The sequence below is a fragment of the Gadus chalcogrammus genome, chromosome 3, assembly GCF_026213295.1.
Source record: "Gadus chalcogrammus isolate NIFS_2021 chromosome 3, NIFS_Gcha_1.0, whole genome shotgun sequence".
Classification (NCBI taxonomy): domain Eukaryota; kingdom Metazoa; phylum Chordata; class Actinopteri; order Gadiformes; family Gadidae; genus Gadus; species Gadus chalcogrammus.
In genome coordinates, this window is record NC_079414.1 from 1,039,886 (window position 1) to 1,067,677 (window position 27,792).

Sequence of the window (27,792 nt, forward strand, 5' to 3'; positions counted from 1 at the left end):
ATGTTTTGTGATGCTACTTTGGTAGAGTGATGCTAGGTTGTTTTGCGATGCTGCATTAACATTGAAATGCTGTTTTTATTGTGATACCAACGTAGGTTGGTATTGTGATGCTCTGTTGGTATTGTGATGGGGGCCAGCCCGTAATTCCGACACCTCATTGTTCCGACGTCTCAATGGTCCAAAATATTTCCCATTAGATCGACATTCCACTATGCCGACGGTTCAATGTTCCGAAAACGGAACCCATTGGTCCGAAGGTCCGTTTGTCCGACTTTTCAAAAAGGAGGCGCATTAGGCCGACGGTTCAATATGCCGAATAGGCCTACTACATATAAAGAGTTTTATACCTCGCTCTTTCTCGCTCTCTCACTCTCTCAAAAATACAACATAGGCCTACATATCACGTTCACGATGAATATTGGAGAGCAAAGTGACCTCGCTTCACTTTTTCGACACAGTTTCGACACAGTGTTTCAGCCCCATGGACAGAGAGCGTAGGTCTAATTCTCAACACGGGCACGAACACACACACACACACACACACACACACACACACACACACACACACACACACACACACACACACACACACACACACACACACACACACACACACACACACACACACACACACACTCACACTCACTTGACTAAGTACACGGTATGAGGTATATGTTTGACTAAATCAATACCAGCAAAATTATTTAGGCTAAAAGCCCACTGTAAACACAGTAAACAACACATATAGGCCCACACACAGCTACTAAAGATAACATTTTTATTTGTTTTTCACTCACCGTTTGACTTCTTTACAGGAAAAGCATTACGCCTCGTTTCCACATACGTATGTTTTTCGTATCCGTGCTTCCGTAAATTTACGGAAGGAGTCGCTAGTGTTTTACGTACGGACATGAATTTATTTACGGACAAAAGATGGGGGAGCGTGTGATAATGGCCGTTTTTAGGAGACCGGTACTTTGGAACATGAGGATCGACATACACAGAGATAAAAACAAAACCAACCAGGCTTGGAAAGAGTTCGGCGAGGAGTTTGGCCTGCCAGGTACTTACATGTTTTGTGAAAAACATAAAAACTTTATATGGTATCTCCGTAAAACTACGGCGAAAGTTACATTTTTTGAACGTATATTACGGACATATCGGATAGAAATTGTACGGAGGGGAGGAGTCTCGGAGGAAAAACGGACATTACGGAGAATCACATAGGAATGAATGGACTTTCGGTCGGAGACGGTTGGATCGCATACGAGAATGTACGTATGTGGAAACGAGGCGTAACGCCTCGTTTCCACATACGTATGTTTTTCGTATCCGTGCTTCCGTAAATTTACGGAAGGAGTCGCTAGTGTTTTACGTACGGACTAGGGTTGCCGCGGTATACGGTATTATCGGTGTTACCGGTGTTGAGGCCAACACCGTTTACTCGGTGTTGCACACCGGCAACACCGAGTAATATTATTATTATTTTTTTGTAATAAAAAAACAAATTCAATAAAAATGAATAATATAATTATAATTAAGAAAATTAAAATGTGTAGAATAGGCCACGGTTCTGCTCTGTGCGGGAGAATTGTCGTGCCGAGAATTGACGTGCTTCCTTACAAGACTGGTAACCATAGCAACGCCGGTAAACAAACCCCGCAGAGCCAAATCCCTACATGAGCTCCCCGCGCTACGGCCATCCGGAGTCGCACAGAGCTTTTGGCCGTGATATTATGATATTTATTATCCTACTATATATAGAACGTTATAAGACGACGAGAATTGGCGCGCTGCCAGCCGCTGTCACCGAGTGTGAGAGGAGAGTTGACGGAGAAGATGGCGGTTGGCCTATAGTTTCAAAGTTAATACCGTTTATACCGGTAATACCGGTTTTGACACGAGCGTATTACTCGGTGTGAAAATGTCCACACCGCGGCAACCCTAGTACAGACATGAATTTATTTACGGTCAAAAGATGGGGGAGCGTATGACAATGGCCGTTTTTAGGAGACCGGTACTTTGGAACATGAGGATCGACATATACAGAGATAAAAACAAAACCAACCAGGCTTGGAAAGAGATCGGCGAGGAGTTTTGCCTGCCAGGTACTTACATGTTTTGTGAAAAACATAAAAACTTTCATACGGTATCTCCGTAAAACGACGGCAAAAGTTAAATTTTTTGAACGTATATTACGGACATACCGGACAGAAATTTTACTGAGGGGAGGAGTCTCGGAGGAAAAACGGACATTACAGAGAATCACATAGGAATGAATGGACTTTCGGTCGGAGACGGTTGGATCCCATACGAGAATGTACGTATGTGGAAACGAGGCGTTAGTCCTCGTTTCCATGAAGCGCACGTTAGTATAACGTGCGCTTCATAAATTCACCTCTTGTGACCGTTCAAGCCCACAGCAACAGTCTGGCTTGGTGAAGTGCACTGCTGGAACTTAGCCTACATCGTCTTTTATTTTTGGTTTCATAATCACACATGTGGAATTGTGCATTGGCCTATTCGGCATATTGAACCGTCGGCCTAAAAGGCTCGATTCCACCGGAGGCGTACGCGCCGCGGTCACCGCTGCTGATCGCTTCTACTCTAATCAATGAGACCATTTCCACCGGGCGTGCGGCGGAACGCTTCAGCAGCGTCCCAGGAGCGGCGTGCTGTGCCGCGGCGCTATCTTTCCGTCGCACTTCTATTTTTGGGCGAGCCGCTGCTAAACCGTGTCAATTTCAACAGAGCAGATCGAGCAGGGCAGGAAGTGAAAAAGTAAAAGCCATAGAGCATCCGGTCAATTTTCAAAATAAAACACAATACTCAGCTCATGTAACTTCACATCAACATTATTACGTCATGACCAGTGGCACCAGGTCAGCAGTCAATCAATCAAAGGGTCTCAGAGGGTCGGCAACATGGACGACGAGAGACTCATTGTCGAAGTTCAGCAACATGAAGTCATTTATGTACCAAATCCTCCTTTTTATAAGGAAAATGTCAGAAAGGACAAAACGTGGCATTTAATAGCAATAGTTTTGGGAGTGGAAGGTGAGTACATTAGGTTTAGGATTATCGCGTGATCTCATGATCTCGTGTGAATACGGCTGGCTCGCAAGGCAGCGCTACGCTGCCGTTACCCGCCCGGTAGGAATGGACGCAGGGCAGAGGACGCAGCCGTTCCGCTGCGCGTACGCGTCCGGTGGAATCCCGGTGTAATGCGCCTCCTGTTTGAAAAGTTGGACAAACGGACCTTCGGACCAATGGGTTCCGTTTTTGGAACATTGAACCGTCGGCATAGTGGCATGTCGATCTAATGGGAAATAATTCGGACCATTGAGACGTCGGAACAATGAGGCGTCGGAATTACAGCATGGCACCTTGTCATGCTACGTTGTTTTGTGATGCTACGTTGGTTATGTGATGCTACGTAGGTGTAGGGATGCTACGTTGTTTTATGACGCTACTCACCCCTTTGCAGATGAGGACAGCCTCCTTGGACATGGATTTGGGGTAGGACACGTTGTGCTCCATGATCGACTGGAACAGCTCGTCTTCATCCTCCCCATCAAACGGAGGCTGTGGATTACAGGACTTTATTTTATTTATGCATTACATATGAATATATGTATTAATAGGAATGTATGTATTTATATAGCCTCCAAACAACAGGCTTATCTTATCTCGATATAATCAATTTTCCCAAAAAAACTAACTGCTTTCATTAAAAAATGATTTAATGTGATTTACCTATTCATTACTTTTAACAATTTAAGAATACACACTTTGGCTGTATACTTTCAAGAGAATTGAAAAGAAGAAGTAGTTAGCAGAGTTCTGTTCTACACTCTCCTACTGTTCACACTGTTAAGGGAAGTGGAGGCTTGGGTAGGGGATGCGAGAGGAAACAGAGGTTTAGAGAAGTGATGGATTGAAGTTAGGAAGGTAAAGGCGAGAGGAACCATATGAAGGAGGAGGGGAGGCTTCAAAAATAACTGGAGCAGAAAAAGAGCGAGAGAGACAGAGAGAAAATAGAGAGCAGCCATCTCATTTATAACCCTAATGTGGCTGTTTTGACCGCCTGTAATACGCTTCATTCTTAATTTCCACTTCACTGCCCCCCCACACTGGAACCATGACCTCTCTAGCTCATACATAGCAGAGAGAGAGAGAGAGAGAGAGAGAGAGAGAGAGAGAGAGAGAGAGAGAGAGAGAGAGAGAGAGAGAGAGAGAGAGAGAGAGAGAGAGAGAGAGAGAGAGAGAGAGAGAGATTGTGTGCATATGTTTGGCTATAAATGTGTGTGTGTGTGTGTGTGTGTGTGTGTGTGTGTGTGTGTGTGTGTGTGTGTGTGTGTGTGTGTGTGTGTGTGTGTGTGTGTGTGTGTGTGTATACACAAACTCACTTCTTTGTGAGTTTATGTGTATTGTATATGTTTGTAATAGTGTATTTGCATGTATGATTTTCGGCTACAAAGCCCTTGAATGTGTTGAGCACTCATTCCATAAGTGCCAATCATCCCAGGAGTCCCTTCACAGAGGAGTGATCATTTGGGTCTGTTTTAGGTCACATACCAACTCCAACTAGAGAGATGGTGTATGCGTGTGTGTGTGTGTGTGTGTGTGTGTGTGTGTGTGTGTGTGTGTGTGTGTGTGTGTGTGTGTGTGTGTGTGTGTGTGTGTGTGTGTGTGTGGGTGTGTGCTTCACCTGTCCGGCCAGCATCTCATACAGCAGCACTCCATACGCCCACCAGTCCACTGAGCGGCCGTAGGGCTGGTAGGCGATGATCTGCAACCAATAGGAAGATGTTAAGAGTGAACCTGAGGGTTAATGGTTAAGAGTTGACCTCAGGGTTAAGGGTTGAGAGTTAACCTGAGGGTTACGAGTTAACCTCAGAGTTAAGGGTTAAGAGTTAACCTTAGGGTTAAGGGTTAAGAGTTAACATCAGGGTTAAGGCAGGGCAAGGCAACTTTATTTATGAAGCACTTTTCATACAAAAGGCAGACTCAAAGTGCTTCACATAGAAACATTGTCATACAATAAAATAAAACAATAGATAGTAAAAGAAGACATATGCAAAGAAATGATTAAAATAGATTATCATTTTAGAAAGTGCAATGTATTTAATATTAAGAGAGAACCTCAGGGTTAAAAGGTTAAGAGGTCACCCAGAGCAACAACATTATATATACAGTATATGTACTATATATATATATACAGTATATATACTATATATATGTACAGTATATATATATATATATATATATATATATATATAGATAACATAATAAGTATCACTTCAAATAGCGGTCTTTCTACATGTTGCTTCCATTACTGTCATGGTCTGTCGTGTTTTGGTGTGTTTCCCTGTGTTTCCCTCCTGTGTTGATTACTGTTCCCTCCCCTAATGTGTCTCAGCTGTTCCTCGTTCTTGCTCATTGACAGATCATGGACAAGATAAAAGGCAATATCCCAGATTTCTTTAATAAAGACCCGGACGGGGACGATGAGAAAACAGCAAGATTAACCCGTTAAACCAGCTTTCAACCTCAAACAGAAGTGTTTATTCTACCTGGTAGTGAGTACCGGTGACTGCTAGTCATGTCTAAGCAGCACCATCAAGTACAAGACCGCTAGATAAGGTGATGCTAGACCGCTAAATGAGGTAGGGCTAGATGAGGTGTTGCTAGACCGCTAGATGAGGTGATGCTAGATTGCTAGATGAGGTGGTGCAAGATGACGTGGTGCTAAACCGCTAGAAAAGGTGATGCTAGACCTCTAGATGAAGTGCTGCTAGATCGATAGATGAGGTGGTGCCAGATGAGGTGGTGCTAGACGAGGTGGAGCTAGACCGCTAGATCAGGTGTTGCTAGACCGCTAGATGAGGTGGTGCTAAACCGGTAGATGAGGTGGTGATAGATCGCTAGATGAGGTGATGCTAGATGAGGTGGTGATAGACCGCTAGATGAAAGGATGCTAGACCGCTAGATGAGGTGGTGCTAGATGAGGTGGTGCTAAACCGGTAGATGAGGTGGTGATAGATCGCTAGATGAGGTGATGCTAGATGAGGTGGTGATAGACCGCTAGATGAAAGGATGCTAGACCGCTAGATGAGGTGGTGCTAGATGAGGTGGTGCTAGATAAGGTGGTGCTAGATGTGGTGGTGCTAGATGAGGTAGTGCTAGATGAGGTGGTGCTAGATGAGTTGGTGCTAGATGAGGTGGTGCTAGATGAGGTGGTGCTAGAACGCTATATGAGGTGGTGCGAGATGAGGGGATGCTAGATGAGGTGTTGCACTTCAAGTGACTCAGTGGAAGCCCTGTGTATTCTGACAGCAAGATCCACAAGGCTTGGAAGACGAGGATGGTGTCCTTGGTCTAAAAGCACCGGATCAGGGGTCCTACAAAGGTTGAGCCAGATTTTTGTGCATGATTTCATATGTTGTCAGTTCCTATTTGACGTTCAGAAGGTGATCATCAAGTTCAACATTGTGCCCTAGGGATTCAGCCTGTTGTTAAAGGGGACATATTATGAAAACAGCACTTTTCCTGGGAGTGTTGTTTTGGGTCTCTGGTGCTTCCACACGCATACAAACTTTGAAAATAGTCTGTACATGATTTTTTGAGTGAGATATGCATTTCTGAAAGTACCCCGTCTACAGTTACCAAACAAGCGAGTCAGTTTCGGCGCCCCCTCCTACGTAGGAAGCGGGCACATTTGATTATTACCTCCCACTTCCCCACCCCCCCATAAGAGCATAGCTAAGATTTAGTGGACCAGCGGACAAGCTCCCCACACCGGAGCTGCCGGACTGCCGCCGAAGCTTCGGTGGCAGTCCGCCACCGCCGGAGCTGAGTTGGCGGACTGCTGCCGGACTGCCGCCGAAGCTTCGCCCGGACTTTCCACCAAGCTCCCCCCCGCTGGAGGTGCCGGACTGCCTCCGAAGCTAGAGCGTCAGTCTGGCAGCTCCGGCTGGGGGAGCTCAGCGGCAGTCCGGCAGCTCAGCTCCGGGAGTACAATCTCTTTCTCCTCCATGGTGCGGGTAATATGGACTTCAGAGAGTCAAGGCCAAAGTTCCTTTCCCCCAATTCTTCTCAACCATGGCCGAGATAACCCCCACTACAAGTCTTTACTTGTTGTGGAAGTACCAGAGACGCCAGATGCAGTCTTTATGATTCATAATATCATCCGAGGTGCACATAGCTTTTGGCGTTGATATTAGATATAATATTATGTAAATACCTATGTATTATATGATATTATTATTATTATTATTATTATATTGTATAGATATAGAGCTCCAGGAGTCAGAGAACGGCAACAATCCCTTCTTTTCCATGCTGTGGTTAACTCTTACAGCTCATTGCTCAATGGGCAGCAGCTCATTTGCATTAAAGCTACAGACACCAGAAACAGCGCATTCTGACGTTTTTTTCCTAAAAGCTATTTCCGGCAAACAGCTTAAAAAACACATTTTCTGTAACTCATATACTTTGTTTACTTGTTGGGAAAACACCATAATATCTCTCCTTTAAGATCTGTTGTATGTGTGTTCCTCTGAGCTGCAGGTGAAACGGGTCAAACAGGGCTGGACGACCTGAACACCAGTGCTGGACAATCCACCGAGGAGGTGCAGATCACCTTGAGGCAAGGTTAGAGTTGATGACCGACCGAGAGGACTGAGCCTGTGGATGAGCCAGCTCTAGCTGGACATATGAACGTGTTATATAAACTATATGAACTCATCCACACATTCATACCCCGACGGCAGTGCTGACCAGGCCAGGCAGCGGCCAGGTTGTCGGGAGCAGTTAGGGTTAGGTCGGGATCGTGCTCAGGTATGAGCTGGGGATTGAACCAACAACCTTCGGGTTTTGAGGCAACCTGCTCTGCCAGCTGTAGAGTAGGCTAGGGGTCCCACACCCAACGTTCACAGCCAGCAGATTCATGACCTGTGTCTGAATTGACTGAATGTTAAGGTAAATATAATATAAGATTTTATATTGTAATTAATAAATACTGAACAATTAGGATTCCTTCCTACATTAATCTAATCTATAAATCCATCATGCAGGGAACTGACCATGTACCAGCTAATGTAGCATACAGCAGGCTATAAGCATTCCAATAGTGTTGATCTGAAAACTGACTCAGTATCTTCCCACAGTCTAAATCCTCAGCCAACAAGGCAGTAGACCTTCCTATCATCAGGGCGTGTCCAGGGGAGCCACACCCCTCAATCTGTTGAACAAATTAAACGAACAACGTGTGGATCTTCATTCCACAATATTGTATTGGCTTCAAGGACCAAGAAAATGACTATTACAAAACTACCGCACTACAGAGCTGTGAAAACTAGCCTCCGGGCCAGAGAGCAGTTTCACCCTGACCTGGTGAGTCCACTGTGACGCCGGGGCTGGCTGTGTCAGGATGGATTGACCTCTCAGTCCCTCAAACAGCAGAGGGACGCTCTGACCTTGGGGGGGTCCATTACAGCAGTGGTTACCGTGGTGAACGTGGAACGCTGCAGACTGGGAGTAGTGGAGAGATTCTCCGGGGAGAGCGATGTATGAGGACAGATTTGAAACCCAGCATTCAGCTACATAAAAGTTCAAAAGCAGGGCAGCACTGTACTCATCTCCTCCAGCTGTGGGCGTTACAGGCTGTTGTTTGGGTGGAAGTTGTAGAATCCTGCTCTGCTCTACATCTCTGTTAATGTACTATGACATGACAATGTGTGGATGGGCTTCTTTGAATATTGCATTGTGTAGTGATGCACAAGGCTGCGTGCCGCCATGGCAACCGAGGTTGAGGATGATTGACAGTGACAGGTCTGACCAAGGCCTGCCATCCCTTCACTCATCCTAACCCTGTGGCCAGCACAGCTCTGCGACAGACACACTTATGCACATGGGTGTATGGGTGTGCATGTTTGGGCGTGCGCTTGCGTCTACCTTAGCCTGTGCATAAAAATGTATGTTTGATGTGCGTGTGGTTGTGTGTTTAATGCGTGTTTGATTTGCGTGTGGCTCTGTGTTTGATGTGCGTGTGGCTGGTCTGCATGTGAATATGTTTTTGTGTGAGAGTATACCGTATATGTGTGTGTGCCTAGGTGTGTGTGTGTAAATACTGCATACATTGCTTTCCCATTAGGCATAATACTACATGACAGTTCTGGATCAGGCTGCTAGCGATGCACACGCACGCACACACGCACGCACGCAAGCGCACACAAACACGCACACACACACACACACACACACACACACACACACACACACACACACACACACAAACGCAGAATAGCAGCCTCAGTCTGTGTGACTGGTATGACTTCATACCAGTGAAGTCATACCAGTCACACATGTGCAGTAATATGTGGTTGATGTTGCTGTTTGACGTGGTTGATGCTGCTGTTGGTACCACCCTCTCACTTCTGTGATCATTTATTAAGCTGCCAGGAATAACAACAGGCAAAGTAGACCAGGTGGTCCCTTCTTCTCCTTTACCAACCAGTCACCAGCTTCCAACCGGATATCCAAACACCCTACACTGGCCAGTGTAGCTGAAACCAAATGCTAAGTAGCTTTCGTAGTATTTTCTTTTCACCCTCCTTTTCTTTGTTTCTTTATGAGGAATCTGGCTCGTAGATGCCTGCGACTCACTGTCAATCTCTGTATTTCTGGTAACCTCTGCCTCTTTTCTCATCAGAAAATCTGTTGCCACCCACCGATTAATCTTGTGGTTCGGACGGCACAGGACTTCAACGTTCCCGCCTAGAGCCACGAGCCCAAAGATTCTGGAACGCTCTTATCTTTGCACTAGCCTATTTTAGTAATCACACAATAATTAAAATAAATGTTATATCACTATACATCTTTTTATTTTTATTGGAATAATGCATTAGTTTATATTAAATTTAGCTTTTCCACAGTCCACCTGCGATATCGGGAATGACTGGTCTATAGGAGTGTGTTTATGAGCCCTAATAAAGGGTGTGACCTCAGCCCACAGCATCAGGTGGGGGCACAGACTCAGACCAGACTGGTCATCCAATGACCTTTGAGGCAGCCCGGCTCTGGCACAGTGCCGCTGACAGCCCAGGGTCTACCACCCATTTCTTACAGATGGCGCCAGAGAGCACCTAGGTGCAAACGCAACTCAATGGAATGCAGAGCACCCGAGGGGCAGGTGGAGAGCATGGCTTAAAGGTCCCATGACATGAAAATCTCACTTTGGGAGGTATTCTAACATAAATATGAGTTCCCCTAGCCTGCCTATGGTCCCCCAGTGGCTAAAACTTGCGTTTGGTGTAAAACTAGCACTAGCTGTTCTGCTCGCCTTCGAAAAAACGGAGGCTCAAGCGCGCTGATTTGGAATGTCTGTGCTCATGACGTCATCAGGAATCTCAGCTCCTCCCCTTACTCTGCCTGGCCCGCCCAGAGACGTTGGCCCGCCAATGAGACTCGACCGTGCGAGCGCCACATGTGTGTGTGTGAATACACACACTGTAACGCAAGTGTTTCTTGTCGGTTCTTTGACGTGTCTTGTATTTCCACAACGAGACTGTCGTCGTGGGGGTTATCTGAGCCATGGTTGAGAAGGAATTGGGGGAAAGGAACTTTGGTTTGACTCGCTGAAGTACATGAACTGCGACATGCCGCCGGTTGCCGCGAGGCACCATCGCCCGGCAGCGGGCAGCCGGCAGCAGGCAGCGTGCGGTTCAGTCGACTTCAGGTTGATGTGAAAGTGGAAGAACCAGAGTCGTCGCAGAACCCGACAAAGTCGTTTGTGATTCATAATATCGTCTGGAGGCGCACACAATATGTTATATGATATAGATATCTATGTATTATATGATATTATTTAGATATAGAGCTCCAGGACTGTAACGCAAGTGTTGTACACTTCCTTGTTATTTGGATAACCGTTCTGCTGTTGGTGTGATGGCGCATAACACGTCGGACTCTCGTCTCTGGTATTTCTACAACGAGACTCGTATTGGGGGTTATCTCAGCCAAGGTTGAGAATGAATTGGGGGGAAGGAACTTTGGCTTTGACTCCCTCAAGACCATGAACCACGACAAGGAGGAGAAAGGGATCTTTGCCGGGCAGCGCTTATGCACCTCCGCCTCCGGCGGTGGTCCCTCAGCGGGGCTCAAGTGGGAGACATTCGCCGCCAACAATCCCTTTCTCCTCCATGTCGTGGTTCATGTTCTTGAGGGAGTCAAAGCCAAAGTTCCTTCCCCCCAATTCATTAATTCGTGTTATGCGCCATCACACCAACAGCAGAACGGTTATCCAAATAACAAGGAAGTGTACAACACTTGCGTTACAGTCCTGGAGCTCTATATCTAAATAATATCATATCATACATAGATATCTATATCATATAACATATTGTGTGCGCCTCCAGACGATATTATGAATCACAAACGACTTTGTCGGGTTCTGCGACGTCTCTGGTTCTTCCACTTTCACATCAACCTGAAGTCGACTGAACCGCGCGCTGCCGGCTGCACGTTTGAGATTCATAATATCGGCTCACACAGCTTTTGGCCGTGATAATATATATTATATGATATAGATATCTGTGTAGGCTATATGATAATATTTAGATATAGAGCTCCAGGACTCCCGTGTGTTCTAGAATATTTACAGAACAGGGCTAAAGGGTGTGCGCCTCGCCATTGCGATACATCCACTGTAAACAGAGCGCATGGTGGCTGCAAGCTGCTCAGGGCCACACCCCCACCCTCCTCCTTGACAGGGGAAGCTCAATGTGCGACTGGCTCGGAGTGGCTGTAACTCTGCACCACGGCTGAATTTAGGGAACGTCTTTGAATACTGTGTTAGTTGCCCACTAATACCTATATTAAAGAATACATAAAATAGCATGTCATGGGACCTTTAAAAAGCCTGCTTGAAGGCTTTCTCAGGCCCTCCAGGTTCTCGTGTGTGGAGAAACCGGTCGTCCTGGGTGACGGATTACACCCAGGGGAACAGGACCGTTGATCACTCCAAGCTGTTTTTCGGTTATTCTGAGTAAGTATCGTAATCAAGTATCGTAGCGAATACCGTTTCTGTCATGTTTTATTTGTCATTTTGTAAATCCACCGGAACGGAACCGGGAACGGAAAGGGGGGTGGTTGCAGTCTTTTCGCTCGGTTCTACTCTACTGTTGGCACGGAGAACCGAGCGAAAAGACTACAACCACCCCCCCTTTCCGTTTCTGGTTCCGGTTTTCGTTTCAATGGATTTACAAAATGCCAAATAAAACATGACAGGAACTGTATTTCGCTACGATACTTGATTAGGATCATCAACGAACACCACTAACCACTCGATGAGTTTCACATTTCTGAACACCAACGTTTAGGGGTGTTTTAAGGACAGGTTTTTGAATGCACATCAACAGCCATTGTGAAGCAGGCAGGGGCGATTCAAAATTAGCCAAATACCAGAGACGGGTCCAATATTCAAAATGTCGGTGTTAACCACTCTATTTCGTCCTATACAAACCAGAAAGGGGGCTCAATGTTCAAAATACCGGAATTGTAATTTAAGTAAGCTCAGAATCGTGAGCTGATTGGAAGGAGGCAATTCACCCACCGAGCCGGGTTGCCACACCGTGACACAAATATCTCCTTGCTCTCTCTCTCTCCCCCCCCCCCCACACTCACCTCGGGTGCTATGTAGTCTGGGGTGCCACAGAAGGTGCGAGTGGTGACCTCCTCAGACATGTTCTCTTTACACATGCCGAAGTCGGCGATCTTGATGTGTCCCTCGCAATCAAGCATCACGTTGTCCAGCTTCAAGTCCCTGCATGCGCACACACACGCACACGCACACACACACAAAAATGTACACTCTTTCATATCATTAGGGTTGATTTCTTATCTTCTATCTGTGTGTGTGCCTTTAAGTGTGTGTGTGCGGATGTTTGCTTATGGGCATGTTTGCATAGGAGTGTGTGTATTGTGGCAACCCGGCCGTTGCCAATTAAGAAGATGAGGAGCACCTGAGGAACCGGTGGAGAAGCAGCTTAGGCTACGTTTACACGATGACGGTCTGAACAGAAGACGCAAAAGTGACGTTGCGTCTTCACTTTTTATTCCGCGTTTAGACGAGCGTTTTCGGGAGGAAATCTGCGTGCATACGGTGACGCAAAAGTGTGTGGAATTCGATTGGGTATGCATGCCAGGCTGCTAGGTGGTGCTGTGATAGACTATCACACAACACCACCATGTCTGAGCGCATGCGTAGAATCTTCCTTCTCTTATCCGTGCCGCAAAAACCAAAACGATCCTTCTCTGTTCAGTAATACTATCTGTAAATATCCTGTACATTTCGTGGAAATACTCCTGTATGCTTGTTAGAGCTGCCAGAGCAGCTTGAAGGTCCGACGCATGGAAATAATCTGACATGTTTGTTTATTTCCTTGTAATGGCACATGTATGTGACGTAAACGCGTACGCGACGTGAGCAGATCTGAGCAGTATTTTGCGTCTTGGCAGTTTAGACGGAAACGCTACGGCGGAGCGTTTTCAACTTTTCCACTCTGGAGGGTGGTTTCAATATTTTGTCGTTTTCATCCGCAACGTCCTCGTGTAAACGGGGCCTTAAATAGCCTGCTTCTCCACTCATTCGGGGCTCTCTCAGCCATGTGGCTCGTGCCGGGAGGGAGCCGAGTGAGAGACAGTCGCGGGAGAAGCCGGGAGCGGGAGCCACGCTGACCTCACCGACGGACCGGACCCGGAGACCCCTCACCCTTTTTACCCCATAAGTGGAAGAACTTTCGTTGTCTTTTGTTTTACCTTTTTTAAGTGAGGTGAACGAATAAAAACCGTTGACCCGCTGTTTGGAGCGCCTCCTTGTACATTCCCATTCGCCGACGAAAGGGGTTGCCACAGTGGTGGAGAATGCAGGCAACACGATCCCTTGGCGTACCCCAAACGAGACGTCGCAGCCCGAGACGAGGCTGCGGGAGACGAGGCCGCGAGGGACAAGGCCTCGGGGGACGAGGCCGCGCCAGACCGCCGCCGCCGTCAGAGATGCCGCCGCTGCCGCAAGAGACGCAGCCGCCGCTGCCGCAAAAGACGCCGCCGCCGCAAGAAACGCCGCCGCCGCTGCCACAAGAAACGATGCCGCCAGAGACGACGCAGCCGCCAGAGACGACGCAGCCGCCGCCGCCAGAGATGCTGCCGCTGCCGCAAGAGACGCAGCCGCCGCTGCCGCAGGAGACGCCGCTGCCGCAGGAGACGACGCTGCCGCAGGAGGAGCCGCTGCCACAGGAGACGCCTCTGCCGCAGGAGACGCCGCTGCCGCAGGAGACGCCGCTGCCGCAGGAGACGCCGCTGCCGCAGGAGACGCCGCTGCCGCTGCTGCAAGAGACGCCGCCGCCGCTGCCGCAAGAGACACCGCCGCCGCCGCCGCAGGAGCCGCCGCTGCAGGAGCCGCCGCCGCAGGAGCCGCCGCCGCCAGAGATGCCGCCGATGCCGCCAGAGATGCCGCCGCCGCCGCCAGAGATGCCGCCGCCGCAAGAGGCGCCGTGGCCGCTGCCGCAAGAGACGCTGCCGCAGGAACCCGCGCCAACAGAGATGCCGCCGCCGCCGCAGGAGAAGCCGCCGCCGCTGCCGCAAGAGTCGCCGCCGCCGCTGCCGCCAGAGATGCCGCCGCCGCCGCAAGAGACACCGCCGCCGCAAGAGCCGCCGCCGCCGCAAGAGACGCTGCCGCAGGAGCCGCCGCCGCCAGAGATGCCGCCGCCGCCAGAGACGCCACCGCCGCCAGAGAAGCCGCCGCCGCCGCCAGAGACGCCGCCGCTGCAAGAGACGCCGCTGCCGCCGCCGCAAGAGACACTGCCGCAGGAGCTGCCGCCGCCAGAGACGCCGCCGCCGCCGCAGCCGCCAGAGATGCCGCTGCCGCCAGAGACACCGCCGCTGCCGCTGCCGCAAGAGACGCCACCGCCGCTGCCGCAAGAGACGCCACAACCACAAGATAGGCCGCCGCCGCCGCCGCCACCGCAAGAGACGCCGCCGCCGCCACAAGAGAAGCCGCCGCAAGACACGCCGCCGCAAGAGACGCCGCCGCAAGAGACGCCGCCGCAAGAGACGCCACAAGAGAAGCCGCCGCAAGAGCCGCCACAAGAGAAGCCACCGCAGCCGCAAGACACGCCGCCGCAAGAGACGCCGTGAGGTGAACGAATAAAAACCGTCGACCCACAACCCTGTTTGGAGCGTCTCCTTGTACATTCCCAGCCGCCGACGAAAGGGGTTGCCACAGTATGTACACATATGTGCATTTGTGCATGCGCATCAGGGCTGTACGCTTACTTTTTAAAATGGTAGCACTGGTGCTAGCAAGCGAAAAGATTCAGTAGCACAGAAATAATTTTGGTAGCACACATACTACAGTCAAAAAAATAAAAATAATATATGAACAGAATAGGACATATATACAAAAGTAACACAATATGAACAAATTTAACAACAGTAAAGTTACAAGGAACATATTAAATAGTAAAGTGACTATTGCCCCTTTCACACCGCCGCAAAATCGGGGCCGGTTCCGGGCCAGTTCGGAGCTAGGGCCAGGGCTTTGGTTTCACACCGCCAAAGAACCGGCTCCGGCCCCTAAAAACCGGTTCAACTCTGGCCCCACTTTAGAGCTGGGCTAGAACTAGAACCGCTTTTACGCCGGGGGCAGGGGGCGGAGTTATCCGTACCTTCATAAACAGGAAGACCAACGAAGACCGGCATTTTTTAAAACACCGAAGTAAACAATGGACGTGAATCCGTGTATGGTTCTTTTTTGTTTTTTTCTGATTTTGTTTTAAATCGGAATATTCAAAGAACGAACCATACACGGACAACGCGTCAACGCGCCAACGCAGCTAGATGAGTCCGTGTCCATACAAGTGAACGGAGCGTTCCCTCTTCGTCATAACTATCAAACCAAACATCCTTCACATTCACCGAGCGAACATTATGAAAGTAAAATGCACATTTCTCGCTAAAAATGTTTCCATAAACGCATTTAATGGCGTAACTATGTTACTATTTCCACCCAGAATAAAGAAAGATGTCGGCCGTATGCTTCTGTCCAAGCTCACTAGCGGAGACGTTTGTAGTGACGTCATGACGTTGCTCACGCCGGCTCTATGGCTGGCTCTGGCCGGTGTGAAACCAACCGGTTCTTAACTGGGGTAAGGCTGGAACCAGTTTGGAACTGGCCCTAGCACCGGCCCGGAACTGGCTCTCGGTTCTTTTTGGTGTGAAAGCGGCATATGAGAGCCTCTTTTAAAACATCAGCAGCCGGAAGTGGTGAACACATTCAACAAAATTAAGTAATTATTACAAATTTTACAAACATTTATTTATTAACCTCTGATGTCCTTTCCCCTACCTCGAGGCAATATTTACAAAACATAGACTTCTTGAATTGGTCGTAGACCAGCCAATTGAACGTTTTTAACCACTGGGGGTTAAACCTGTAAGTTTTCCCGTTGGCCAAGACGGAGTCATGGGTGGAGTCGGCTTCGTCCGAAGGTGCCGGTTCCATGCTTGTGGTCGCCGAGTCAATCTCTTCCATACGTGGATTTTTTTTCCAAGTTTCCATCTTTATTTGATGAAGAAGAACTTCCAAATACAGGGAAATACCTTATCGTTTTTCTGTTTTGCTTAAAGGTTGGGTACGCGATTTGCGAAACGCCAGCAGATTTTGAAAATACACAACTCAAATGGTCCTACCCCCTCTCCTTCAACGCTGACTCTGACTCCACCCATTCCAAGTACCTGGACGCGCAATCATGCACGAGCGCGAACAGAGATGCGCGAGAGCGAGCCAGGCTAGAGTAGGTTTTCGTTTAACAACATGGCACTACATTCAGCTGTAAGTTGCACCCAGTACCACGGGAAGTAGGGGTTTTGGGGGTGCTGCAACACCCCCTGTCCGAGGCCCTGTCTTATCACAGAAAACGATCATTTCTAAAAACTCCGGCCAAAGTGGAGATTTCTGAAAACGCCGGTTATGTGTTGTCGTGTCAACGGGGAGAAACGGAATTTTAGGTTCTGAAGCGTCACATTATGCACCAGGAAATGCTTAACGTCATGTGAGCGCCCGCTGTACCGTATTGGTCCGAATATAAACACAAACCCCATTGTAAGACGACCTATATTTGGAAAAAAGATTTGAAGACCAGATCTTGTTTTTATGAATAAATAAATTGTATTCATTGAAATAATATACGAAAATAAAAAGGCATAGAATAAAACACTGCATTGCCACTAAACAGTAGTGAAAATAGGCCGTACTGATGTGTACACCAAAGACTATTCCTGACACTCCTCTGCCCCGCTGTGTTCGCTCTGGCTGTGGTCGCTCCGAACTGTTTTGGCCCGTGGCAAAGCGAGTCATCCTCGCTGCTGTCCAAGGCATTTTGAGACGCAGCATTTATTTAATGCTCATATGACCTAGTGCTGAAAAAAGGTTATATGAAAAAGTGTGAGGGTAGCGGTGGTGCGCTAAACTTGTTCTGTGAGCAGCTGGATGTGAACCATGGTGTGAAGGAAGTGAACACAACGATCGATTTTCAACTGTGCGCGCATGCACTGGTGTAATTGAGCTGCGCTGCTATATATCTTTTTTATCAATGTAACGAGTTGCGAGTCTAGTGCAGGCTGAGTTTTTTTTTTCCTGAGAATACGTTCTCGTGGCTATGGTTGCACCAGATGTTATAAACATTAAACGGTCACATAAATCATTACTATTTTTAGAAAATGTATGTTTGTTTCATATAATTGTATTGGAAGTCCTGGTTTTCACTAGGGTTGCTGCGGTGTGGACAAGCATCGGTTTTTAGACCCTTCTCGTCCTTCAGTGGCTGCCAACGTTCGAAAGCAGCGCCTAGGATTATTCTTGATTTCAGTTTTTCTCTTTCAGCGTTTTTATTATCAATTACTCTCTGAAAAAGAGTTTTCCTTCTCTTTGCTGGTGGTGGTGGTGGTGGTGGGGATGGTGGCGTCTTGTCTGCCATGGAAATTGTCTTCTACTGCTAGGTCCAAATGTGGATTAACTAGTTCCAGTAGCTACCGCAGGATAACAACAAACAGGAGCTTGCTCTGGGTCACGAGCTCTGGGTCACGAGTACTGCACGAAGGGGTCGCGCGCGGGGCGCGGGGGAGGGGGAGTGCAGTACGACCGTTGATTGACGTACTTACTGTCCAATGCAACGAGGTGGCAATCCAAATGATTGGCTGGAGTTTTTCGAGCCCTGCCCGTTCCACAGATGATTGACTTGTTTAATTTTCATGTCAGTACTTCTAACTCAGTGGCTGTAAGCGGGTTATGATAAGGATTTCAAGTAATTTTGCAAAAATGGCCAAAAAAGCGAATTCCGTACCCAACCTTTAAAAAGTGAATTTCCCGCGACCGTTACAAAGCCTCTTCCTCAACGTGCGAATGTTTGGGAAATGTAGTTTTTTAGTAGTTGAGCGGAACTGGCGAGACTCAAAATACATTTCCCAACATTCAACGCTCCCATCATGCTCCCACACACTCGCGCTTAGCGGTGCCATTGAAAGCCGTACAGAAAGACGATTTTTTTTTCGGCACGGGTCCTTCTCACCCTTTCGCACCGGTGCGAGTGATCTTCTATTTATCTTCGCACGCTAAATATTTCCATAGCAAATGCGATCAAAACTGTCGCACTGTACAGCCCTGCGCATGTAGGTTTAGGGGCTAAGTGTGTGTGTGTGCCTGTATGCGTGCGTATGCGTGTGTGTTTTTTCGTCCTTTTAAAACACCCATGTGACAGAAGGCTGGCCTTACCTGTATATCACTCCTTTGCTGTGCAGGAAGAAGAGGCCCACAGCGATCTCTGCTGCGTAGAAGCTGTGATGAGGAACACACAGAGACACAGCAGTTTGAACGAGTCACAGAGAACACACAGAAAAACCAGTAAAACATGATGCATGGTCTGTATACGATTATGAGAGCATGAATTGCATCTAGGCCTGGAATAAACTTACACAGCCTGGGGCTCCTTGAACTTGCCAACTTGTTGGATGTGGTACATGAGGTCTCCTCCATTCACAAACTCCATCACAAAGTAAAGGCGATCCTAGAGGTGAAATCGAGAGGGAGAGATTGGAAAGAGAGTGAAATAAATGATAAAAAATCGGTGTGCATAAACAATATTGCGTTTGTGTTCGTACCATTAAAAAAAGTCAAGATCAGATAACATTACTATTCCTACACAAACAGAAGACTGATCCACTTCAGTCAGCAGCTTTACCTCCCTGTCAATTGTCTTCAGTGTGTCTCATAAAACGTATTATGAAAAGGTGAACCCAAAGGTGAACCCAAAAGTATTGATCAAGAACGCTGCAGCCATTATGCGCAAAAACGGACTGCAATGTTATCCCTAGGGGGCATTACTTCCCATCGATACACTTCCTCTACAAGTTAGTTTAGCCAATGATAGTCTAAGATTATGTTCCTTCATCATGGAATGGATACCTACAGCGAGATATAGCTTGTTTCTTTACATTTCACTTGATCCTGTATGTTTTCTATTGTTTTCAACCAGGCCTTGCTCTAGGAGTCTCACTCTGAAATCTCTTGTTGCAGGATATTCCCCTAAGGTCGTTACAATCTCAACTCTCCTCTTTTACGTAACACTAAGATATGCTTTCTGTAGTCCACCACAATAAGCTCTCCTCTCTCCAGCACTCACTTTGATTAACTTCTCTCTACTTTCACTAGACCTCTGTTCTCTTCTTCCTAGCAATACACGTGAACTGAAGCATGTCTATCATCCTATACTGTACACAATAACCAGCTAGTTCTCTGACATGGTCTAGGGTTGTGGTTAGGGCAACTCCCTTACCACTAAGCTAGGCTGGGACTGGGCTCTGAGTATGACCTGAGTATACCTTCAGGTGTATGTCAGATAACAGTCCCCCAAGCAAGAAGAACAAGAAGAGGACAACTACAACAAACAGGTTTTGATGAAGAATTTGATTAAGCAATATCTGAAGCATGCCTCAGAAATGGTTAACGCCCCCTAAGAATCCTCCCTCCCTCTCACTCTCTCAGTCTCACTCTCTCTCAGCCTTTCAGGTGTGGCAGTGGGTATGGTACCTGGGTATGGAACATAGATAGTATATAAAATGGATGTAGCATCCGGGCAGACCTCAGTTATCCCAACTGCATTCGATTCTCTTGGCTTATGAGTGTTGCCATCTTGTCATAGTTCGACTCCGCCTCATTACCTCTAACCAAAAAAGGGCAGTGATGTGAGGTCGGGGGGCGGGAGGTACCACCATCTGGGTGACGGACACCGAATTAGCTCGTAGCTCATTAGTTTTTAAACGATCGGTTGGTACAGTTGACCGCAGCCAAGGCATCTTGACCCCGGGATGAACAATAGGAACGAACGCAGTCGAGGTCAAGATGACGGAGATAGCATGCTAATCCTATGAGGGTCAGCAGCTTGCTGTCACTCAAGAGGCCGCGCCCCTAATTATTCATAAATTGTAACCTCCAATAAAATATAAACTAGCCTGCTAAAAGAAAATTCACCCACCTCAGAGTTGTCATGGAAATATGAACTAAATATACTGACTAGAAGGCTGTCAATAGGTTTATTAAGGCGGAAACGGCCTGTTTAACAAGTGCGTCAACGAAGAATTGGTCAATTTTGGTACCACCTCATAGTGGCCACCCGGTGCTACTGCAATGTTTGTCACTTCCGCATTGGATGCTGGTAGAACTCGTTGTGGTTGGGGCGTGGTCTGGAAGCAGGAGTTTTGGAGGAAGGGAGGCGTGTCCTTGAGGGGGTAACTACCTGGGTCTCGAAGCAGAAGTGGGGGTGGAAGGGAACCGTGTCCTGGGGGGGGGGGGTGGGCGGTGCTACCTGGGTTTGGAAGCAGAAGTGAGGGAAGAAGGGAGCAGGTCCTGGGAGGGGGGGGGGGGGTAAGTACCTCGGTCTGGAAGCAGGAATGGAGCTGGGTGAGGAAGGGAGGCTTGTCCTGCTGAGCCAGCACTCTCTTCTCCACCATGGTGCACTCCACGTCGTCGTCCTGGATCACCACATCCTTCTTCAGGATCTTGATGGCGTAAAGCTCCAGGGACGTCTTCATCTCCGCCAGCATTACCTTGGGTGAGAGACAGACATATCCAACATATTTTTTTGTGTTCATTGGTTCTCTTTGTGTTTCCTTATACTTAGAGAGTCATCATGCAGGCCTACATGCGTCGGTGGCCTACCTTGGCACATTGGTAATCTCTGTGTTTCTTTGAGTCATCATGTAGGCCTAAATGCGTTGGTGGCCTACCTTGCCAAAGCTGCCTTTCCCCAGCACCGCCAGGAAGTGGAAGTCCTCCAGCTTGACCCGGTCCAGGTTGCTGGAGGGCACGTAGGCAGAGTGGTTGTCGTCGTCCGGGGTGATCACCTTTTTCTGTGGTCCCAGCTTGGCCTTCTGCACCAGTAGAACACAGAGCCAACTAAGCAAACCAAAGACCACATTCAACTGGAGCAGTTTGTCAAAAATAAACACATCAAGTCCCACTGTTATCACCCTGTCATATTGAGGCATGGAACTAACAATGTACACATCAAATACCACTGTTATTACCCTGTCATATTGAGGCATGAAACTAACAATATACACATCAAATCCCACTGCTATCACCCTGTCACATTATGGTATGGAACTAACAATGTATACATACAATCCCACTGTTATCCACCTGTCATATTGCAACCCGGTATCACGCGATTGCGTGCTCCTGCGCACGAACATTAATCTATTGAAGCGTGTTCCCGAGCACGATAGTCCGACTTTTTGCGTGTTACACAAAACAAAATGTAAACCAATGCATTCTGAATGGGAGTGTTCTAAGACAATTAACGTGCTCCACAAAACGGTACGAGAGAGAGAGAAAGAGAGAGCGGGAGGGAGATATACAGTACTGAGAAATACTGTAGGTGAATTATGTTACGGTCACTACAAGGCTATAATTATATTATTTAGCGTGTAATGAGACAATCTATAGGGGGGGGACACGTAAGTTGAAGGGGGGGGGGGGGGGGGGACACACGTTTGTTGAGGGGGGGGGAGACACGTTTGTAGGGGGGGGGCACGCTCGACAACGAGAGTTGGTTTTTATTGAACGCTCGACAACGAGAGTTGGTTTTTATTGAACGAGACTTCAACACGGAACAGCTGCACGAAACGATGGTCACATCACTCTCGGTGACGGTGTCGACAATAATGAACACACGAACAATGTTAATAGAACAACACACAACCACATAACATCCCGAACCCATTAACCCCACTTAATCCTGACAACAAAACAAGTTAACAAAAGCCCCATTTGTCAACTGAGAACCCCAATTCCCAGAATCCCCCGCGGCTCCGGAACACGGCGTAGCTTATATTAATCTTTATTATCTGAATGGGAAATGCAATATTTTGGGACAGATACACCATTAAACGCGTTTCTAATGACATTTCTAGCGAGAAATGTACATTTTCCTCACATAATCTTCAGTCAGTGAATGTGTATGATCTTTATTAATCTTTATTATCTGAATGGGAAATGCAATATTTTAGGACAGATACACCATTAAACGCGTTTCTAATGACTTTTCTAGCGAGAAATTTACATTTTCCTTACATAATCTTCAGTCAGTGAATGTGTATGATCTTTATTAATCTTTATTATCTGAATGGGAAATGCAATATTTTAGGACAGATTCACCGTTAAACGTGTTTCTAATAACATTTCTAGCGAGAAATATACTTTTTACTTGCATAATCTTCAGTCAGTGATTGTGTCTGATCTTTAGTTTTATAGTTATTAGGATTTGATCGGCTCGCTCGCATGTTTCAACGACGTCAGGTTGCTTTCGCTAAACTAGCAGCTCACGTGCTTCCTGCGTTTGTGTTATTAAACTGTTACTTTATGTAACTTTTAATGATATCATCTTGTTAGAAACACATATATCAGAGCCAACCCATTCGCCAAAAGCATACGTTGACAGTGTACTTTTCGTGAACACTGGATTACGTCGCATTTCAACATAAAATAGCGTGTTATACACACACACACACGCACGCACACGCACAGACACACGCACACAAGCACACACAAGCACACACACGCACGCACAGACACACAGACACAGACACACACACACACACACACACGCACACACGCACACGGTGCATTTCGCTGCTAAAACAACAACAACAAAAATATTCCCTCAAATATTATTACTTTCAAAACGTTGGCCAAAATGGCCAATAATATCATTTTTTATTTGGGATGCTTCTAGGACATTTTGGGTGGATTTTGAACGGTATGTGGGGGGCACGTTTTTTGCAGGACCTGGCAACCCTGCGCTGTTGCCCGAGATCTGGATCCACCCCGGCGTGGTGCCGTCTCCTTTTGACCTTTTGACCCCAGACTTCTGGGGGAATAGCTGAATCAATTCATTAGTCAATCAGAAGCATGTAAATATCTTCCCGGTGGCGTAAGAGGACGAACAAGGTGTCCTTCAACATCTACGCTTCCAGGAGATTGCAACGGTGCCACACATGAGCATATTCGAACATGTTTAATGGTAGTAATTAGCTGTCGAAATCGGAGGCCTTAATCAATACTGAGCAGCTATTGATTTGCTTCCCGATAAAGATTTTTCACAAATGACATGTTATTTAGCATCTACACGTTGAGCTGAGTCCAATGACACCAAGAACGACACTCTAGCTAATGGTAACATGTATTTTACATGGTACACCTAGGTCTAGGACATGATCTCGGTGTAGCAAGAGGCCGAGCTTGATCTCATTGGACTCTTAACGTGTAGATGCTAATTAACATGTAATTTGTCAAAAATCTCCATCGGGAAGCAAATCTATAGCTGGTCATTATTGATAAAGGCCTCCAAAATCGACAGCTAATTACTACCCCGAAACATATTCAAATATGACATGTGTGGCACTGTTGCAATCGTCTCGAAACGTAGATGTCAAAGGACACCTTGTTTGCTCTGTTGCACCACCGGGAAGATATTTTCATACTTCTAATGGATTGATTCATATTTTAAGGTTCTCGGAGTGAGACTTTAAGTGGTTGCAGCAGAAGTGTTGAGACGAAAGATGATATCAAGAGATTTATAGAATATTCCCATTCACATTATGATTCTTCGTCGTAACATCCGACCAAACATCCTTTACATTCACAGAGCGAAGATTATGAAAGTCCAGGCTCAGCAAGTGCTCCATCTCGTTGCACCTGCACCCAGCGGCTCGCTTGCAAGATTTTGGCCTGAAGTTCTTCCCAGACCTACACCCTAGCCATCCAACATGCATATCTGAGAATCAGGCCTCTCTTTAATAATGACAAAAAGTTATGAGAGAAACACACATTAACTTTTTGTTATCTCATAAGCGGCGTGGTGCCGGCTCCTTTTGACCTTTTGACCCCCGACTTCAAAAACGTGGCCAAACGTGTCAGAATGTGGTGGAAAAACAGTTTTTGAGATAGGAAGGTCCTACCGCCCTGAAATTTTAATACCTTATTCTAGGGCCTAACTGGGACCTCCGCACCGAAACTTGGCCCGGTCGGACCCCGAGGGCAGGAAGGGGGGGCCTGCCCTCGGGGTCTGACCGGGCCAAGTCTCGGGCAGGAAGGGCCCCCCCTTCCTGCCCCCTTTCGGTGCGGAGGTCCCAGTTAGGCCCTAGAATAAGGTATTACAATTTCAGGGCGGTAGGACCTTCCTATCTCAAAAACTGTTTTTCCACCACATTCTGAACCATTAGGTCTTGCAGGCTACACTTCTGAGGGGCTTTGTCCAAATGACACCCCATTTGGGAAAACTTTTTTTCTCTAAGGGCTAGAACTCCAAATCTCGGATATGTCGTACACGGGGCCCCGGGAAATGTGTGTTAACATTTAAGCATCCCTAGCTATCTCGAAAAGGTCGGCAAAGGGGCGTGACCTCCAACAGTACAGTAAATGTACATAAGACAGAGGTTAGTTTCTAGTCCCCATTTTTTGTGGGATGGAGGTGTGCATTTGTGGCTAAAGGTGTGTAGACACAGCTGGCCTGTGGCCACGTTTTTGAAGTCGGGGGTCAAAAGGTCAAAAGGAGCCGGCACCACGCCGCTTATGAGATAACAAAAAGTTAATGTGTGTTTCTCTCATAACTTTTTGTCATTATTAAAGAGAGGCCTGATTCTCAGATATGCATGTTGGATGGCTAGGGTGTAGCTCTGGGAAGAACTTCAGGCCAAAATCTTGCAAGCGAGCCGCTGGGTGCAGGTGCAACGAGATGGAGCACTTGCTGAGCCTGGACTTTCATAATCTTCGCTCTGTGAATGTAAAGGATGTTTGGTCGGATGTTACGACGAAGAATCATAATGTGAATGGGAATATTCTATAAATCTCTTGATATCATCTTTCGTCTCAACACTTCTGCTGCAGCCACTTAAAGTCTCACTCCGAGAACCTTAAAATATGAATCAATCCATTAGAATTATGAAAATATCTTCCTGGTGGTGCAACAGAGCAAACAAGGTGTCCTTTGACATCTACGTTTCGAGACGATTGCAACAGTGCCACACATGATCATATTTGAATATGTTTCGGGGTAGTAATTAGCTGTCGATTTTGGAGGCCTTTATCAATAATGACCAGCTATAGATTTGCTTCCCGATGGAGATTTTTGACAAATTACATGTTAATTAGCATCTACACGTTAAGCTGAGTCCAATGAGATCAAGCTCGGCCTCTTGCTACACCGAGATCATGTCCTAGACCTAGGTGTACCATGTAAAATACATGTTACCATTAGCTAGAGTGTCGTTCTTGGTGTCATTGGACTCAGCTCAACGTGTAGATGCTAAATAACATGTCATTTGTGACAAATCTTTATCGGGAAGCAAATCAATAGCTGCTCAGTATTGATTAAGGCCTCCGATTTCGACAGCTAATTACTACCATTAAACATGTTCGAATATGCTCATGTGTGGCACCGTTGCAATCTCCTGGAAGCGTAGATGTTGAAGGACATCTTGTTCGTCCTCTTACGCCACCGGGAAGATATTTACATGCTTCTGATTGACTAATGAATTGATTCAGCTATTCCCCCAGAAGTCTGGGGTCAAAAGGTCAAAAGGAGACGGCACCACGCCGGGGTGGATCCAGATCTCGGGCAAAAGCGCAGGGTTGCCAGGTCCTGCAAAAAACGTGCCCCCCACATACCGTTCAAAATCCACCTAAAATGTCCTAGAAGCATCCCAAATAAAAAATGATATTATTGGCCATTTTGGCCAACGTTTTGAAAGTAATAATATTTGAGGGAATATTTTTTTGTTGTTGTTTTAGCAGCGAAATGCACCGTGTGCGTGTGTGCGTGTGTGTGTGTGTGTGTGTGTGTGTGTGTGTGTGTGTGTGTGTGTGTGTGTGTGTGTGTGTCTGTGCGTGCGTGTGTGTGCTTGTGTGTGCTTGTGTGTGTGTGTCTGTGCGTGTGCGTGCGTGTGTGTGTATAACACGCTATTATATGTTGAAATGCGACGTAATCCAGTGTTCACGAAAAGTACACTGTCAACGTATGCTTTTGGCGACTGGGTTGGCTCTCAGATATACGTGTTTCTAACAAGATGATATCATTAAAAGTTACATAAAGTAACAGTTTAATAACACAAACGCAGGAAGCACGTGAGCTGCTAGTTTAGCGAAAGCAACCTGACGTTGTTGAAACATGCGAGCGAGCCGATCAAATCCTAATAACTATAAAACTAAAGATCAGACACAATCACTGACTGAAGATTATGCAAGTAAAAAGTATATTTCTCGCTAGAAATGTTATTAGAAACACGTTTAACGGTGAATCTGTCCTAAAATATTGCATTTCCCATTCAGATAATAAAGATTAATAAAGATCATACACATTCACTGACTGAAGATTATGTAAGGAAAATGTACATTTCTCGCTAGAAATGTCATTAGAAACGCGTTTAATGGTGTATCTGTCCTAAAATATTGCATTTCCCATTCAGATAATAAAGATTAATATAAGCTACGCCGTGTTCCGGAGCCGCGGGGGATTCTGGGAATTGGGGTTATCAGTTGACAAATGGGGCTTTTGTTAACTTGTTTTGTTGTTAGGATTAAGTGGGGTTAATGGGTTCGGGATGTTATGTGGTTGTGTGTTGTTCTATTAACATTGTTCGTGTGTTCATTATTGTCGACACCGTCACCGAGAGTGACGTGACCATCGTTTCGTGCAGATGTTCCGTGTTGAAGTCTCGTTCAATAAAAACCAACTCTCGTTGTCGAGCGTGCCCCCCCCCTACAAACGTGTCTCCCCCCCCTCAACAAACGTGTCCCCCCCCCCCCCCCGCCTTCAACTAACGTGTCCCCCCCCTATAGATTGTCTCATTACACGCTAAATAATATAATTATAGCCTTGTAGTGACCGTAACATAATTCACCTACAGTATTTCGTTATGTGTTGTTCTTTCAATTGTGTTGTTCTTTACTGCATGTCATTTACGTTCTTGGTGGTTCAGGGATCGCGGTCCCTTTAAGGATTACGTGCGTCTCATGACGTCACAGACCATGCTGGATTTGTTTACCTTCAGCACGCTTTGATTTCCGGTTTTCTTTTTTACAAAATAAACGAGTCACACGGCTGTGTGCTCAACGTGCGAAGTTGTGTTCTTAACTTATTGCAATTTCCACAGCCTAATTATATATATAGGTTTTGG

At 46.8% G+C, this 27,792-nt stretch overlaps 1 protein-coding gene across 1 annotated transcript in view; it reads right to left on the minus strand.

Moving 5' to 3' along the window:
- Positions 1 to 27,792, minus strand: part of LOC130377970 (protein kinase C alpha type-like) — a 297,706-nt gene that overhangs the window by 34,920 nt on the left and 234,994 nt on the right. Inside the window, exons 8-14 of the mRNA XM_056584916.1 lie at positions 21,343 to 21,486; positions 20,989 to 21,162; positions 19,033 to 19,124; positions 18,833 to 18,895; positions 12,688 to 12,826; positions 4,712 to 4,792; positions 3,478 to 3,585 (exon numbers count right to left, since the gene is read on the minus strand). Coding sequence (XP_056440891.1) covers positions 3,478 to 3,585; positions 4,712 to 4,792; positions 12,688 to 12,826; positions 18,833 to 18,895; positions 19,033 to 19,124; positions 20,989 to 21,162; positions 21,343 to 21,486 — 801 coding nt within the window. The remainder of the gene's footprint in view (positions 1 to 3,477; positions 3,586 to 4,711; positions 4,793 to 12,687; positions 12,827 to 18,832; positions 18,896 to 19,032; positions 19,125 to 20,988; positions 21,163 to 21,342; positions 21,487 to 27,792) is intronic.